The sequence below is a fragment of the Gopherus flavomarginatus genome, chromosome 1 (assembly GCF_025201925.1).
Source record: "Gopherus flavomarginatus isolate rGopFla2 chromosome 1, rGopFla2.mat.asm, whole genome shotgun sequence".
NCBI classification, from domain to species: Eukaryota; Metazoa; Chordata; order Testudines; family Testudinidae; genus Gopherus; species Gopherus flavomarginatus.
Window position 1 is genome coordinate 317,991,036 of NC_066617.1, and position 16,667 is coordinate 318,007,702.

Here is a 16,667-nt window from a genome sequence, read left to right on the forward strand (position 1 = left end):
ATCTCACTGTGCACCCCTGGTTAGGAGGGAGAGAAATATGGGTCTCTACTCAAGAGAAGTGACATCTGAGGAGCCAGGAGCCTAGAGTGGGATCCCTCGTGGGACCATGGAGAAGGAATACAAATGCAGTTGCCATGAACTGTGACATTTTAACTTGTCTTTATTTAACACTGTTGATTTCCAATCAATTCTTGACTTTGTCAAGGTCATTTTGAATTCTATTCCTTTCCTCCAATACCTTGTAACCTCTCCCACTTTGTGTCATCTGCAAATTTTACATGCATACTCTTCACTCCATTACCTATTTCATTACTGAAAGTATTGACTAGTGCCAGACCCCTGCGGGACCCCACCAGATACTTCCTCCTCGTTTGACAGCAAACCCTAACTACTGCCATCTCTTATGTGCCCATCCTACTTCATATTGTGAATGGTGCTTGCTTAGGGAATTGGATTTTGACTGGCTGTATGTTTTAAAATAAGTTTTTGGTCACATTAAATGACATGTCCCCACAACCATTAAGTTGTTCTGATGTAGCTGACCTATGGACCTACCTTACTTGAAACTCTTTGCAAAAACTGCAGCCTATTTCACGAGAGATTGTGTGGGGGTGGGGAAAAGGGGTAATAGGCCAGAATTTTTTGCACCATAAAAGTTTCAAGTAAGACAGTTTCATGTCTCAGCTACATTAGAACAGCTTAATGGTTGTGGGGACATATCACTTAGGGTGACCAAAGACTTATTTTAATCACATACAGCCAAAATCCAGTTCCCTATTCAAGCACTGTTTACAATATGGAAATGAGGTGAGGGCAGAATAAGTAGCAACATGCTGCTCAAGAACAAAGCTTCAGGTCAGTGAGTGGCAGCATGGCCCAGCTCCTTCCGAACATTCAGATGATTGTGGTGATGTGTCACTTTGGGTGACCTGGGAAACAGTTTGTCATGCACAGCCAATCAAACCCAGTTCCTTATTCCATCCCCACTTACACGATGGAAGTGAGATGGGGCGCTATGCAACAGCACACTGCACAGGAACAAAGCTTTGGGGTCAGTGAGTGAGATGCCCCAGCTCCTTCAGAACAGGCTGACTGTTGCAGGGACACACCTCGTAGGTGACTTGAGGCTTATACTGTCACACACAGCCAGTCAACATCCAGCTTCTTACCGGATTAGTAATGAGTAATTTACATTATTTACATTCATTAGATAACATTTACATTTTAAAATAATGTTGCCTTTTGACTAAGTTAACTAGAAACCACGAACCAGGAGCTGGGAACAGAGAACCAAGTTCAGCTCGTTGGGAGGGCGAGACAGACAAGGTGGGAGAGGGAGAGGGTTTGGCTTGGGAAGAGACAGAGAAGAAGGAGCGGGCTTCCCCTTCCTCCAGCAGCCATCTCCTGCCCACGCCCGTGGCCCAGCCCCCCATCGCACCTGTGGCCCAGGTGGGTTGAAGGACACGGAAGATGGGCGGGGGGTACGGAGCCAGCAGACACAGGGGGCCCAAGCTCACCCCACCCACCTGTAGCAGGACCCTCCGCCCACACCCACCTGGGATCCCGAGAGCGCGCAATAGAAAACCAGCAGCGCTACCACCGCGCTGCCCATGGCAACCGCCAGGCCGGGCCTACCGCGCAGCTTCACGGAGCCCGGACAGCGTCAGCGCCGGAGTTCGCTCTCCCCCACCCCCGCCCCGGAGCCGCTAGTGGCTCATGTCAGCAGGAGGCCCCGCCCCTCAGCGTGCGCGAAGCGAGCCTGGTACGGGAAGCTCCAGCTTCCTGCCTGGGAGACTGCAGCTTTGTCACATGACAACAGGAGGCGCGTGTCAGTCACGTGACTTCAGACTCGGAGACGGCACTGTCTGGCCTTCCGCCCAATTTAGTACACCCTGTTGCTCTCCTTTGGGGTTGTCCACCTGACTGCCTGAGCGCAGGAGAACAATCTCCGGTATCCAGGAATTTTGAAACAATCGATACCAGGCCTTTCGGCAGGATGCTGGGAGCACAGAAGCTAGGGTGATGATCGCTGCAACAGAGGGGCCATTCCTCCCGGATTCAGGCATTCTACTCAGTCAACTTACTGTTGGGGTTTCTGGCGCGTGAGGGGTCCTCCGAGAGATACAATGGACGTTGGTTGATGATGTCACTGGGGTGCGATTCATGGGCATTGTGGAGCCCGGTGGCGAGGAGGAACCTTGTTGCTCATGCAGGGCTCGCTTGCAGCGGCGGCGGCGCGGGCTGGGGGTTGGCTCTGCCAGGTCCGGAGCCGCGGCAGCGCGGTGGCTTCTGTTGCTGCTGGTAACAAAGAGCCGGGAGCTTTGCAGGCGATGGGCAGCGGGGAAGCCCGGGGGCTACCGGGCCTGAGGGCCGCGCGCTGACGGGAGCGGCAAGAGGCTGCGACTGCTGCAAAGCCCCGTGTGTCCAGCGGCACCTGAGCCAGGCGCTGTCCCGCTCCTCACCCCCCTATCCGGGGTCCCCTCTCTCTGCTCCTCGGCTGCTCTGTTTGTTCTTCATCCCGTTTCTCCCCCCGTCCTCACAAACCCATGTAACTCCCCCCGCCCTGCTTAATGTGCCAGTTCCGAGACACGGAGCGTTAAGCCCCGTCTCCTGCTGAACTGTACATTGGACCAAGCATTTATTTCGTGACTGAAATCCGCACCGCTGTCTGAAAGAGTCGCATCCCCCTGCCCTGACCCTTTTTCTTATTGCGTGTTTTAAAGGATTTTTTTCCCATCTCTGTAAAGTGTCTCTTTTCGAGGTGCTTTTCTTCTACAATAAAAAAGACGCTTCTGCAGTAAAGAGTCTTGCCTGGATGTATTTTTTCTTTAAATAAAAATCTACATTGGATGAACAAGTAAAGATGGATAAGAAATCATTTGAGACCGTGCTTGATGAAATTAGAAAGGTAACATATTTTCACATGTTTGGTTTAATTGTGTAAATGCAAAACTCCTTGCTGGAGTAAAGTTGGTTAAACACTGTTTACCTTAATTGTTGTTCCTTCTGGAAGGCAGTAAAAATTAAATTATTGCCTGCTCTTCAAAGAGCAGAATGATATGCTGATAAGACATACTAGTTTTTGCTGAATGTAAACCAAATTTAGTCTAGTTGAGACTCATCTTGTGTGGCATGTTTGTTTCCATCTGCATGCCCCATGGCAGAGAGATTATATCTCATAAGATTGTGTTGAGACTTGACTAATTCATAAATGGTTAAAAATATAACTGTGTAGTAGATTTTTATTTAAAAGTGGGTTCAACCTTTCTTCATTTGCAGACTCCTAAAAAATTTCAAATGGAGTTGGAAATCTTAGTCTGCAGATCTCTAGGAGTCTGTGGACTACATGTTGAAAACCACCGTTGTAAGTTGACAGCCTTTTGTGGACCTCTCAGATATAGTCAGCGGACCCCTGAGCTCAGTGCCACAGGTTATTGAAAATCACTATTTTAAGTTACTTTGTTCTGGACTTGTAAGTAGTATATTATATTGTATAGTTAAAGCATGAGGGTGAAAATGCAGCTCTGCTGTCTATATTTCTTGCTGTTCTAGAGTTCCTGTGCAGTGTCTGTCTAGTTACTTAGGCCTTGTCTACACTGCGGGGGTGGGGATGGGGAATTGATCTAAGTTATGAAACTTCAGCTATGTGACTAACATAGATGAAGTTGACATACTTATATCTAATTACGGTGAGGTCCACACTACGCTATGTCGATGGAAGACACTCTCCTGTCGACTCCTCTTGCGCTTCTCGTTTAGGTGGAGTACAGGAGTCAATAGGAGAGTGATTTAGCGGGGCTTCACTAGACCCGCTAAATCGACCACCGATGCATCGATCGCCACATGTGGATCCTCTGGGAAGTGTAGCCAAGCCCTCAGTCTTTACGTAGATCGAGGCATGCTATGGGACTTAGTTCATTCATGTTTCTAAAGTGCTGTGAGATTCTTAGATGAAAGGTTTTATGGAAGTTCAACATATTATATTATAAATGTTTCAATATTAATGTGATATTGTGCGTTTTGTGGGTTTTTTTTTAAAGCATATGTAATCCCTCCTTGACTTTTGGTCACATATGAACAAGTTTTCGAATGCTTTTCATTTACTCAGAAAACAGAAACTAAATGACAGGCATTTTAATATTAAACTGGATCATGCTCTATCAAAACATTTATGTTTAATACTGGTGAAGTTTAAATTATTTAAGTGGACTAGCCTGTTCTATAGCTTGCATTCTCATCCCAGATGTGATGAAGATTTAAGGAACACCAAAATGACCCATTTATTTTAGATATATTTTAAATTTGCATCATTTTCTTCCTTGACCAGATTTAAGGAATATGTTCGTAAAGTTTTATATTAAGCTAAAAATTCATGGGATAGAAGGTAGTTGGAAAGTTGAATACTGCTACTATTACATGTGGAATTTAACTTAACACTGACATGTATTTGTCTTTATATGTAATACATCTTATTTTTATCTATTTCCCACACTTTATCTTTTAAATATACATTTGTACCTCATAGTTGTTCAGTTTGGAATTGAGTTGTTTTTAAAGTGGCAGCAACATCCAGTTTCATGTTTAAATACAGTTTTTGATTGCAAGTAAAATTAATTCAGTATCTTAAAAGAGCACGCCTAAAAGTTAATCATACATTGAATTAATTTGTTATCCCATTAGTGAAAAGGCCCTGCCTAAACTGGCATTTTTATTATTTTTTTTGTTAATCTTGAAACGGCAATTCTTTTAGAGGATATAATGCTTTGAAAAATCAAATTTTACCTAGTGCTAGTGACATATTATGGGTATAAAGCTACATCTTCCTCAGCAAATATTTTTGATCAATGGTAATAGAAGAAATTCATAAAAAGTGCAATTTTAAAAATAGCTTGCTAGTTGATTAAATTAAATGTGGGTCTCTAATCTTTAAAAGTAGGTTAAACATTCACTTGTCTGACAAACCGCTAGCCTGAAATGTTCTACTGGGATTTTCTGCTGAGTTAACTGCTGATGATCTAGTTGCTTAACTTTGCCTCCATTTCCTAATCTGTCAAATGGGATTAACACGTCCCAGCATTAGATATGTTGTGAGTCAACTAATTATTTGTAAGTGATTTCAGATCCTAGTACTGAAGGCACGGTAGAAGCAGTTAAGTGGTATATATGTGTATGAGTGAGTAAGTATTCAGGGTGAACTTGAAATCTAGTCAACTTTTTAAAATGTATTGAAAGTATCAGACACTGTGCATCTCCTTGAATTCACATGTAAATTTTTGCAATTTTATTTTATTATTTTAAAAATATATTCTCTCTGCTTTTCGTTATGTGAAAGGTTCATGCCAATGAAAGGAAACCTCAGCTTCCTGCAGTGTTTTAGATGTCTTATGCTACTTGTGACAAAACTATTTTTTTTTTGGTCAGTATTAATTTTTCACATAGCCTCCCATTAAATAAAATTCAGTTTTCTGAGTTATATTTTAGAGATACCAACTGCTTTTTGGTTTAACTTAAAATACCATAAATACAAGTTTTATAATGCTATTGTTACTCAAACTGTTAGCAATTTAGCTCTGAACATGTGAATGAAGGAAAGGTTACCCCTGTCTCTTGTAAGTACTGTACCTACAATCCAAGTCCCTTTCTAGTAAATTATTGGAGTAGGCCCATTGACTGACTAGAACCACTTGTGTAAAAATTTTAAGAACAGCTCTGTACCACAATGACAAATAATTCTTGTATCCTTTTATTATGAAACTGCAAATAAATAATTTAAAATGTGATCTGTAATTGAACAGCAACCTATTTTGGCACAAATATCACTTCATTCTTCCCCTGAATATATCCTTTCAATTTCTTTTGTTTTCAAGGGGAGTTACCAATGTGCAGTGTTTTACTGCTAGTCTAAAGCTGTAACAATATCACTGATTTTTTTTTCTTTTTCTCAAAGAGTTGTGGCTTTAGAATGCTACTTGAGACCATACATAATTATGCTGGCTTCTAAGTGCTGGGATGTAATTAAGGAAACAGTCTAATGCTTGAGCTGTATCTTGAGTAACTTATTCCTAACTGGAAAAGAACTTGAGCAACTGGGCGATATGTCTGAGGCTATGGCCTTGGCTGCACTGGCGCTTTACAGTGCTGCATCTTTCTCGCTCAGGGGTGCGAAAAAAACACCGTCCTGAGCTCAGCAAGTTACAGCGCTGTAAAGTGCCAGTGTAAACAGTGCCCCAGCGCTGAGAGCGTGGCTTCCAGCGCTGTAAGCTAATCCCCACGGGGAGGTGGAGTACCTGCAGTACTGGGAGAGCTCCCAGCGCTGGCGAGAGACCACACTCGCACTTCAAAGCGCTGCCACGGGAGCGCTCCTGCGGCAGTGCTTTGGAGTTTCGAGTGTAGCCACGCCCTCGGTCTACACTACAGCAGCTACGGTGGTGCAGCTGCGCCGTTGTAGCACTTCTAGTGAAGATGCTCTAAGCTGGTCATCTTAATAATGCCAGGCTCTGTGAAAGGCAGTAGCTATGTAGGCGGAAGAAGTTCTTATGCCAGAATAGCACTGTCCATACCAGTGCTAAGGTCAGTATAACTTATATCGGGCAGGGGTGTGGATTATTCACACCGCTGAGCGATATAAATTATACTGAAGTAATTTGTAGTACAGACATAACCTGAGCCTCTACCTGCAATCTGTGAAAACACAAACTGATGTATTGTTCCTTATGAAACTGTTCAGTCCTTTTAAAGAAGCGATCCTAGTCATTGGCTCCCATGACACCAGGCATCATCTTTATGCTGATAACCTGTAGCTATAGCTTCGCCACTATCAGCTTCCCTCCAGTCATATCTCTCTCCTTGGATGCCTTGTCATCTCCAATTGAATATGCCCAAAACAGAAGTTCCTCATCATTGTTAGCAACATGCTCACCATTTCTCAGGCCTATAATCTTGTGACTGTTTGACTTCTGCTCCCTCGCATATTAAGGCCATATCTGAATCCTCCTGCTGCTGCCTTTTCAGAACCCTAAAGTTCCATTCTATTCTTTTCTATCCCTGCAGCCAAACCTTTTTGTTCAGAATCCCATCACTGATCTCTGGAACACACGTATTTGATCCGATAACTCTTACCTTTGAATCCCTTCACTGGTCCCCTGTCTGCTATTGCATTAAACTTAAGCGCCTTGTCACCTCCTGTAAATCTCTGCGTAACTTTGCTCCTCTGTCAAGTTTCATGTTGCCCATCTCCGCTCTGCTAGTGCTCTCAGCCTTGTTGACCTATTTGTCTTATTACACAACCATTTCCCTGCCTTCTTCCACACAGCCCCCTATCCATATGAACCACTTCTGCTGCACTACTTACGGTGACTGCTGACCTCTCTTTCCTTGTCAGTCTGTTTCTGTCCTGAGACTAAACTCCTTCAAGCACAGACCTTTTTTTACTGTTTGTAAAGCGCCTAGGACATAGTGGGTTCTACTGTAAATAAAAACAAAGTTCTGTGAGCAAGTTCAGAACTGCAAGTTAAATAAAAATATGAAACAAGATTTTTCAGATGTGTGGATGTGTAATATTTTGAAATTTTATGTGATCTTCCTAGATAGTTGGACATAGTATAAGTAAATAAGAATCTCCCAGAATCTTAAAAACAAAAAAAAGAGATACTGTTATCATTCTAAGGCCTGCAACCTATTTTCACTTCCTTCAAACATACCACATGTTATGATGATGTCTTGATTTCTGGAAATAACTTTTTAAATGGAAGCAGAGGAATAGGAATGCAAGAGTTCAGAAAGAATGAGGTTATTTATCCTCAACTTTGTGTAGAGATGAATTTTGTTTGTAAATAGCTCAATCATACTAGAGTGGTATGGTGCAGAGAGAGAGAGCACTTACTTATTGTTGTAGTCCCTAGAGGCCTGAACTGGAGGTCAGGGGAGGAGGATATGTGCTGTACACCAGGAGATGTTCCTTTCCTTTCTACTTTTTCTTTTAACTTCTTGAGGGAATAAAGCCAGCGTGATTACTTTTGTTATGGTTAAGCTGGGTTTAACAACTTAATTGTTGAGTTTCACAACAGAATAGTTATGTTTGCTAGGTAGCAATGCACTGAAATAATATTGCCTCTAGTTTTGAAGATCTTGCCATGGGCCATAAGCTTAGACATCTAACCGATATCATGGTATCAAAAAACATCTAATATAAAAATAATGGGTGCATTTTCTTTGTGCAGGGCCTAAAGATAGCATAACTTGCCCCAGGATTGTCTACCCCAGGTTGCGACACCCTCGTGCAATGATGATCACTGAATATGTTTTTAGTTTTGGACTGTTGGAGTAGTTAGAACACCTTTTGCTCATACATGACCCCAAATCCTGGCCTAATTCTTATAACTGCTCTTATGTAGTGATTTTTCACCTGCAAATCTCAAAGTGTCTTATAAAGGAGGTAATTATCATCCCCATTTTATAGATGGGCAAACAGAGGCACAGAAGGGTGAAGTGATTTGTACAAGATCTTACAGCAGGTCAGTGGCAGAAAGGGGAATGGAACCAATCTCCTAAGTATCAGTCCAGTTCCTTAACCACTGTGCCACCTCTCTTCCCTATGTTTTGTACAAGTGTGTATTAAACATGTGTAACAGGAGAATACTGACAAGATCACAGCATTCTCTAGAGCTAACTTTCATGACCATAATTTTAATTACCACCTTTATATTTCTAGCAGCTTGTCCCCAAGAAATGCCCAGAGTGAGTGGCTCTAGATCAGGGATTGGCAACCTTTGGCATGCGATCTGCCAGGGTAAGCACCCTAGCAGGCCGGACCACTTTGTTTATGTGCTGCATCCTCAGGTTTGGCCGACTGCAGCTCCCATAGGCCAGCAGATCCCTTGGCCCACACCGCTTCCCGCAGCCCCCATTGGCCTGGAGTGGCGAACTGCGGCCAGTGGGAGTCGCCATCGGTCGAACCTGCAGACACGACAGGTAAACAAACCAGCCCCGCCTGTCAGGGTGCTTACCCTAGCAGGCCACATGCCGAAGGTTGCCGATCCCTGCTCTGGATTCTTCATAAAAGTAACTAAAGCAAGATATACAACTAAATGCCTTAAATGGGAATATATATAATCTGCAGTTTGAAGTAATTAACTGCCATCTCTTGGTTTCAAGAGCCATTAGAGAGTTAATATTAAAGCCAGTGTATCTAAAGCTTGAAAGGAGGACTATTATGGTATTCTTCCAGTCTGAACCTAAACCGAGATATGATGAACTTCTTAATAGAGAAACTAACAAAGTAAAAGAGATTTTTAAGACTCCTTCTGCTTGAAAATACTCACATAATTGTTCAAGGAATATTCTGTGGTATAGAAATCTTCCAGTAAAATTGATGCAAATTTTTGTGGGATTAGATATGTTTTTCTCTTAAATACATTTGTCTCAGACGGTGTGTTTCAATTGTTCTTTTGTCAGCTAAATGCCTTTCTTTGCCTTTTAGGCTGTGTTGACTGAATACAAATTAAAAGCTATAGAATATGTGCATGGATACTTCTCTAGTGAACAGGTAATATTCTACATACTGCTATGTAGTTATGGAAAATGTAAAATTCAGGATTTGATCTATACACTCATGTACATAGACAATTCCTCCTAGTTTGCAAAACCAGATCAGATTTCACTAGTTGCCTTTCTACTAATTTAGGAGATTTGTGACAAATTCTTTGTTACACCAATTTTAATTTGGAGTAACATACTAATGGGGTCCGGATTGTACCAATTAACAGAGATCAGATTTTGGCTCTTAGCATGTGGGAGGGAAATATCCATAGTTAATTATCTTGGAATTCAGAACCTTAATGATGATGGGATATTTTGAACCTGTCTTTATCTTCTAAGTTTATAAGTAAAGATTGTTACTTTGGTACCAAGTAAGATAATGTTGTGGGATTTTTTTTGTATATATATTTGTATATAAATTTGGATGCTACTCTTTGAAATTAAATGATTATAATCTTCTCTAAGGCTTCTTTTTTAAAAGTCTATAATACTCTAGCATGTGTGATATTTGATCAGGTATTTGTGTATATAAAAACAAGAATATATAATGTGTTTGTTTAAAATAATTACCTAAAAATCTACCTTGCTACCCAATGGGATTTTAAGTGTTAGATGAAACAAAAAAACACACTGGACAAGAACATAAGAACAGCCTTACTGGGTCAGACCAAAGGTCCATCTAGCCTGGTATCCTGTCTTCTGGCAGTACCCAATGCCAGGTGCCCCAGAAGGAATGAACAGAACAGGTAATCATCAAGTGATCCATCCCCTGTTGCCCATTCCCAGCTTCTGGCAAACAGAGGCTAGGGACACCATCCCTGCCCATCCTGGCTAATGGCTGATACTGTTGTGTAATAACACCTGATCAAATATTGCCTGTATATGCACACAGTGCTTAGCAAAAGGCCACCACACTCAACGAGTAGAGTGGCAGCGAAGATATTTAACGTTGTCAGCAGAACATGTGTATATATAAAAGGTGAACTGTAGGTTTTTCTGTTTCAGATTGTTGAATTACTGAGATACTTTTCTTGGGCTGAACCACAACTAAAGGCAATGAAGGCTTTACAACATGTATGTTTTCACGGAGCAATCCTTAGAAGTGTCTCCGCCTGTTTCCTCTGGTTTTAATTTCCATAACCACATCTGTATTCTCATCGCATGGGCATAGTTTATAATCTGTGTGCTTTCCTCTTCACCGCTTTCTCTTATGATGGCATTATGCTGTGTTGCTTCTCTTACTCTCTGCTTCTGTTGGGAGTATCTTGATTGTACCCTTTCTGTACCATATATCTCAGGGAATACCCTAGTTCTTGGTAATTATGACTAATTTAAATATTTTGCAGTAGCATACAGTTTACCCGAATTGAGGCTCTATTATGTATTCAGCACTTAGCACATAAGAATACTGTTCCCCAGAGGGTATAAGATGATTGTTCATTAAAATTCCTGATCATGAAGATTTTAAAGTTGCAGACTGTACTAAAAATAAGAATGCTGTCTTATTTTTTATTTTCCCTACCTATGTTGGCAGAAAATGGTAGCTGTTCCGGCATCAAAAGTGGTTAATATCCTGAACTGCTTCACCTTCAGTAAAGACAAGCTTGTTGCTCTAGAACTTTTAGCTTCGTAAGTATCTCTTCTGTGTGTTGTATTTACTTTATTGAGATGTTACTGTTTTTACTAATGTCTGAATCTGTCAAACAAAGGAAAGTTTCAGAGGAACCACTTCGGACAATTAAGGCAAAACACCTACTTGCTTTAAAATGATTTGGTGCTCATGAATGGAAAAAGTAATAGCTGTAGCTTGTAATAATGGAGATAGGTGTTGCCAAACTTCCTACATTTATCTGTCCTGAACTGCAATACCCCGCTACCTGATTGAAAACTGACTGTTGTGCCAAAGTTAATGATGTATTCAAAAGCTATATCTACACTACATGCCGCTGGCAGCAGCATGTAGGGCGGGCGGTGTGTAGCTACAGGCTTCAGTGAAAGGCTCTGGCAGGTGGGGCAGCAGCAGGGAAATGCCCCAGCAGCTCCCTGCTGCCAAAGCCTTTTCCCGCTGCCTGAGTGTTTCCTGCTGCGGGAAAGACTCTGGCAGTGGGACACTACACCCCTAAAACTAGCAGTGTAGAGGTGGGAGGCATTTCTTGGGCCTGTACCTGTTGTTGCTGGGAGATGGCAGGCCTCAGCCCACTCAAAGCCAAAGGCTTGCTCCCTCAACCGAAGGAAAGGGGCCATTGAACCCCGGCCACAATTAAATACTGAGGACAACAAATGGTGGAGAAAAGAGACAGGAGTGAAGCTTAAAGGTTAAAAATCAAGGATCCAGAAGTGGATCCTGAGCGGAGAATCCCCAGCAATGCCCATTGCTCCTCAGAGGTGTCTGAGGAGTCAGTGGACACCACCCAGAGGAACTCTGCCCAGTGTTGCACAAGGAACCAGAAATCGGTCCCACAGTAGCAGAGCACCTGTGGTCCAGCTTCCTCCTCCTGGTGTGATGATTGGTCATCTTGGCCAGCACCCAAAGGAGGTTGATGAGGAGGTCTCATGACGTTGTGGAGCTGCAGCTAGAATGTGCTAGGATAAACAAGTGAGGGGGAAAGTGCAGCTAGTGCCTCAGTAAGAGGTTCTGGAGGAACTGGAAGAGGGACTGCAGCCTGATGCACTCTACATTAAATGTGTGCCAGTGTCTCCCTCTCACCGCAAAAAGAATAGGTGTCGAGAGTTCGTAAATAATGCCAAATGCATGCCTGTACTTACGGCTCCATGGAGGAGCCACCAACTAATATCCCCAGTAGGCTGTGATATCACAATGAAGTACAGGCTGGCCCACCGAGGTTCCTCACCCGCCTCTGGTGTCAGCAGGTCCCAGAACTTGGTGTTGGGGCAGGACACAAGGGCAAGGAAGTGGCTGGTATGAAGCATGTGTACAGATGTTTTCTGGGTGCAGTTCTGAGACAGACCAGCTAGATGGCATTCAGCCTATTAAAGTGGCTTGTTGGGATGGCCAGACAGGTGCGGGCAGGGGCCTGATGATAACTTCTAGAGGGCCAGGGTGAGAGGTGGGCCAAGAGCACCCTCAGGCAGGACCCGCTCAAGAAAAGAGAAGCAGGAGACTTTGGATGTGTAGAGAGCCATGTAGGGTACGGACCCTGTGGATTCAGATGTGTCTTTACTCTAAAAACTGAGGCACTGCTTAGATGACTACACTACTGTTTATACCCATGCTACTGGGGGGCCTGTAGCTTATCTCCATAAGGAGTGTGTAGTGTAGATGTACACTTTAAAACTTGGCAGAGCCTATCAATCTCATTTCCACTTACTGAACTATGCCAAAACTTGAGTCCAGGTGGGTTAAAACTGTGTATTCAGGTTCCCCTGACACCTCTTCCATTTGGTTTTCCAAGAATTCAGTCTGATTCAGATATCTTTATTTGGCACATGGCAAAGCTATGTTGAGTTGATCAGACTTAAGCATAGGGGGTTGGTATAGGGCAGTGGTTCTCAAACTTTTGTATTGGTGACCCCTTTCACATAGTAAGCCTCTAGGCCCACGTCCAGACTACAGCCTAAAATCGATGTGCTTAAGATCGATTTTATAAAGCAGGTTTTATAAAATCGATTTTGTGCATCCACACTAGAGGTACTTACATCGATGTTGAGCGTCCATTTTCCCTGGCGTCCATCTTTTGCTTGAGCGTTGCACTCTGGGTACCTATCCCACAGTTCCTGCACGGGTCCCTGCCCTTTGGAATTATGGGTTACTAGCCCAGTGCATGATGGGATCAAAGTCCCCATCCTGGGTGGTTCTGGGTCCCCCCGCCCCTTCCTGTAAACGGCACACAGTCAGTTCGCGCTGGGTGGTTCGGGGAACGCGAGAGCAAACCGCGGCAAAGCTGGTCTCCTTTCCCGGTTTGCTCTCGCGTTCCCCGAGCAAGCAGGTCTCCTTCCCTGCGGTTTGCTGGGTGGTCCGGGGAACGCGAGAGCAAACCGCGGCGAAGCTGGTCTCCTTCCCCGGTTTGCTCTGCGTTCCCCGAACAAACAGGTCTCCTTCCCCGGTTTGCTCTCGCGTTCCCCGAACCCCGAGCAAGCAGGTCTCTTTCCCTGCTGTTTGCAGGGGGGTCCGGGGAACGCGAGAGCAAACCGCGGCGAAGCTGGTCTCCTTTCCCGGTTTGCTCTGCGTTCCCCGAACAAGCAGGTCTCCTTTCCCGGTTTGCTCTCGCATTCCCCGAGAAAGCAGGTCTCTTTCCCTGCTGTTTGCAGGGGGGTCCGGGGAACGCGAGAGCAAACCGTGGCGAAGCTGGTCTCCTTCCCCGGTTTGCTCTGCGTTCCCCGAACAAGCAGGTCTCCTTCCCTGCTGTTTGCTGGGTGGTTCGGGGAACGCGAGAGCAAACCGCGGCGAAGCTGGTCTCCTTTCCCGGTTTGCTCTCGCGTTCCCCGAACAAGCAGGTCTCCTTCCCTGCGGTTTGCTGGGTGGTCCGGGGAACGCGAGAGCAAACCACGCTGTGCAAGCAGGAAATGGAATTTCAAAGTTCCCGGGGCTTTTCCTGTTTACCTGGCCAGCAGAAGAGTACCTTTACCTGTGTAGAGCGGCCACTAGAGCACTGTGGGATACGTCCCGGAGGCCATTAACTTCGATGTCCGTCCACACTATCATAAAATCGATTTTAAGAAATCGATTTTGGAGTTACTCCTCTCGTTTAGATGGAGTTCCAAAATCGATTTTAGGGACCCTTAAAATCGATTTTATGCACTCTGTAGTGTGGACGGTTACAGCTTTAAATCGATTTAGAGCTCTTAAAATCGATTTAAAGCTCTAGTCTGGACCTGCCCTGAGTGTGAGCCCTCTCCCCCCCCAGTAAATTAAAAACACTTTTAAAAAATATATTTAACACCATTTTAAATGCTGGAGGTAAAGCGCGGTTTGGGGTGGAGGCTGGCAGCTTGCGACACCACCCATGTAATAGCCTCACAATCCCCTGAGGGGTCCCGACCCCCAGTTTGAGAACCCCTGGAATAGGGCATACGACACATCCAAAGTTATGCAGAAAACCTCTTCCTTTATATACATTTACATGTTACATTGCATATACTATCAATTGTATCACACATTTTGGGATTGGCGTAGTCTCATTGTAGGAACCAATCCCTGTACATCATGCACTGTACATGTAGGACTACTCTTTACCTCATTTTATGTTCTGGCATTATCTTATCCATTGTTGTCTTGTCTATTGTAAATGGTTCCCTGGGTATTCCCCCCCTTATCTTATCTAGTATAGATATTCTGTTTCCAGTCAGCAGATTCTAATCCTCTCCCCCAAGGGATGAGGCCTCACCCATGTCCAACAACTCATCAGGCCGTTCCTACATAGGGTATTAGCTCACTGTCATCTATTCAATACCCAATGCCTTCTGCATTTTAAAAGCTTCCTAAGTATTTATTTACACTTAGCAAATAATTCACATTTTTAAAAGTATGTAAATACCTATTTAAATAGGCATGTTCAGTTGCTAGGTCAGAACAATTTTTAAAAGGTTTCCATGTAAACATACAATTGGGATTATTGATGGAACACAACAGCTCCAAGATCTGTCTATAACATAAACCTATATTTGAGGACTCTCGTACTGTGGTTCATAGTGTTAAAGCCTATTTGAGGACTTCTTAATATGTAAATTCTTGATATGAATGTCTGTTAAAACAGAATACTAACACCATAAAAAGTATACTAAGTTCATGTTATGGCTGTGGTACAAACTAACAAAACAGAAAAAAAATTAAAGTTGATCCGCTTTTATTTGACACCATTTTGCTTGTGTGTCGCTAACAGCTTTGATCAGTACCCTGATGATCCCATTTACACCACATTTTCCTCTATCAAGAAATCTATTTTAATGGAAAGTAACTATAATCATAGTTGTTCTTTGCTATTAGCTCTCCCTGCTGCTAGTCTGGAACATCTGTGTCAGCAGTGTGGCTGCTGCTACCAGGCTCATTAGGCAAAACAGTGACACCAGGTATTGGAATGCCTGCTGCACTTCGAAATGTTAGTTGTTTGGTATATTTCTTTATTTAAATTTTGGTGTGACATTTGGAGTGTTTCATCACCACTCCACAGCATGGAGGTAACTGCCAAGAGCCTCTTCTTTTTGATCCTGTAGGAATCTGTCACCAAGCCACCAGATGGTAGAGAGCAGGAGCCTGTGCCAAGCCTGGTAGCTGCAGCCTTGCTGCTGTGATAAGAATTGTGCATCAGTTAGAGTGAGAGCTGCTAATGTGAACTATGACAATAAACTTAGGTTTTACTTATCCTTTCAACGTGGCTGTTTTGGCCACTCAGAATTTCAAGTTTGTGTTTTCCTGTGTATTGTATTAATTTACAAATTATTGAGAGACCCTATTTCAAGACATAAGCATTGGTGGCATATGTAAGACTGAATTATTTTCTTGACCTGTAAGAGGGAGAAATCAAGCACTGCAAAGGTTTAATAATAGTTTGTGCACAGACTAATTATATTTCTTTAATATATTGCTGAGAACTGTTTGAACAAATAATGCACTATTAAAAAATGATTAGTATATAATATTCCAGGAATGTCACTCTGTGTGTCACTGAAGCCTAAAATGTCTGGCTAGATAATGTAAAGTAGTGGAAGCAGCTACAAGCACAGTCGAGAGCTCTTTTGGTTCAGAATATCACCAGGTTGATCCATCACTGGATTTTGTGATCAGTTACCATTGTGACAAAGTTCCTCCTCTACCTTGATGGGTCCTGCGCTTATTGGCAGATTTACTCACCTCAGTGATCTTCCCCACAGTCTGGGTCAACTCCTCCTGTGTCTGATCAGGAGTTGGGAGGTTTGGGGGGAACCCAGGCCCGCCCTCTACTCTGGGTTCCAGCTCAGGGCCCTGTGGATTGCAGCTGTCTATAGTGCCTCTTGTAACAGCTACATGACAGCTACAGCTCCCTGGGCTGCTTCCCCATGGCCTCCTCCAAACACCTTCTTTATCCTCACCACAGGACCTTCCTCCTGGTGTCTGATAACGCTTGTACTTCTTAGTCCTCCAGCAGCACAGCCTCTCACTCTCAGCTCCTTGTGCCTCTTGCTCCCAGCTCCTC

General features: G+C 43.5%; 2 protein-coding genes across 5 annotated transcripts in view; one reads left to right on the plus strand and one right to left on the minus strand.

Moving 5' to 3' along the window:
- NHLRC3 (NHL repeat containing 3) overlaps positions 1 to 2,130 on the minus strand; it is a 28,707-nt gene extending 26,577 nt beyond the window's left edge. Inside the window, exon 1 of one of the 2 annotated variants that reach the window (XM_050950819.1) lies at positions 1,556 to 2,130. In XM_050950819.1, coding sequence (XP_050806776.1) covers positions 1,556 to 1,612 — 57 coding nt within the window. In that variant the 5' untranslated portion in view covers positions 1,613 to 2,130. The remainder of the gene's footprint in view (positions 1 to 1,555) is intronic. The other variant, XM_050950809.1, reaches the window with a different exon arrangement.
- A 232-nt stretch (positions 2,131 to 2,362) lies between these two features.
- The window catches only part of PROSER1 (proline and serine rich 1), a 33,050-nt gene continuing 18,745 nt past the window's right edge, over positions 2,363 to 16,667 (plus strand). Inside the window, exons 1-5 of one of the 3 annotated variants that reach the window (XM_050948047.1) lie at positions 2,363 to 2,908; positions 3,280 to 3,430; positions 9,479 to 9,544; positions 10,543 to 10,611; positions 11,072 to 11,166. In XM_050948047.1, the coding sequence (XP_050804004.1) occupies positions 10,594 to 10,611; positions 11,072 to 11,166 (113 nt within the window). In that variant the 5' untranslated portion in view covers positions 2,363 to 2,908; positions 3,280 to 3,430; positions 9,479 to 9,544; positions 10,543 to 10,593. Of the gene's footprint in view, positions 2,909 to 3,279; positions 3,473 to 9,478; positions 9,545 to 10,542; positions 10,612 to 11,071; positions 11,167 to 16,667 lie in introns of those variants that run through there. The other 2 variants (XM_050948041.1, XM_050948056.1) reach the window with 2 other exon arrangements.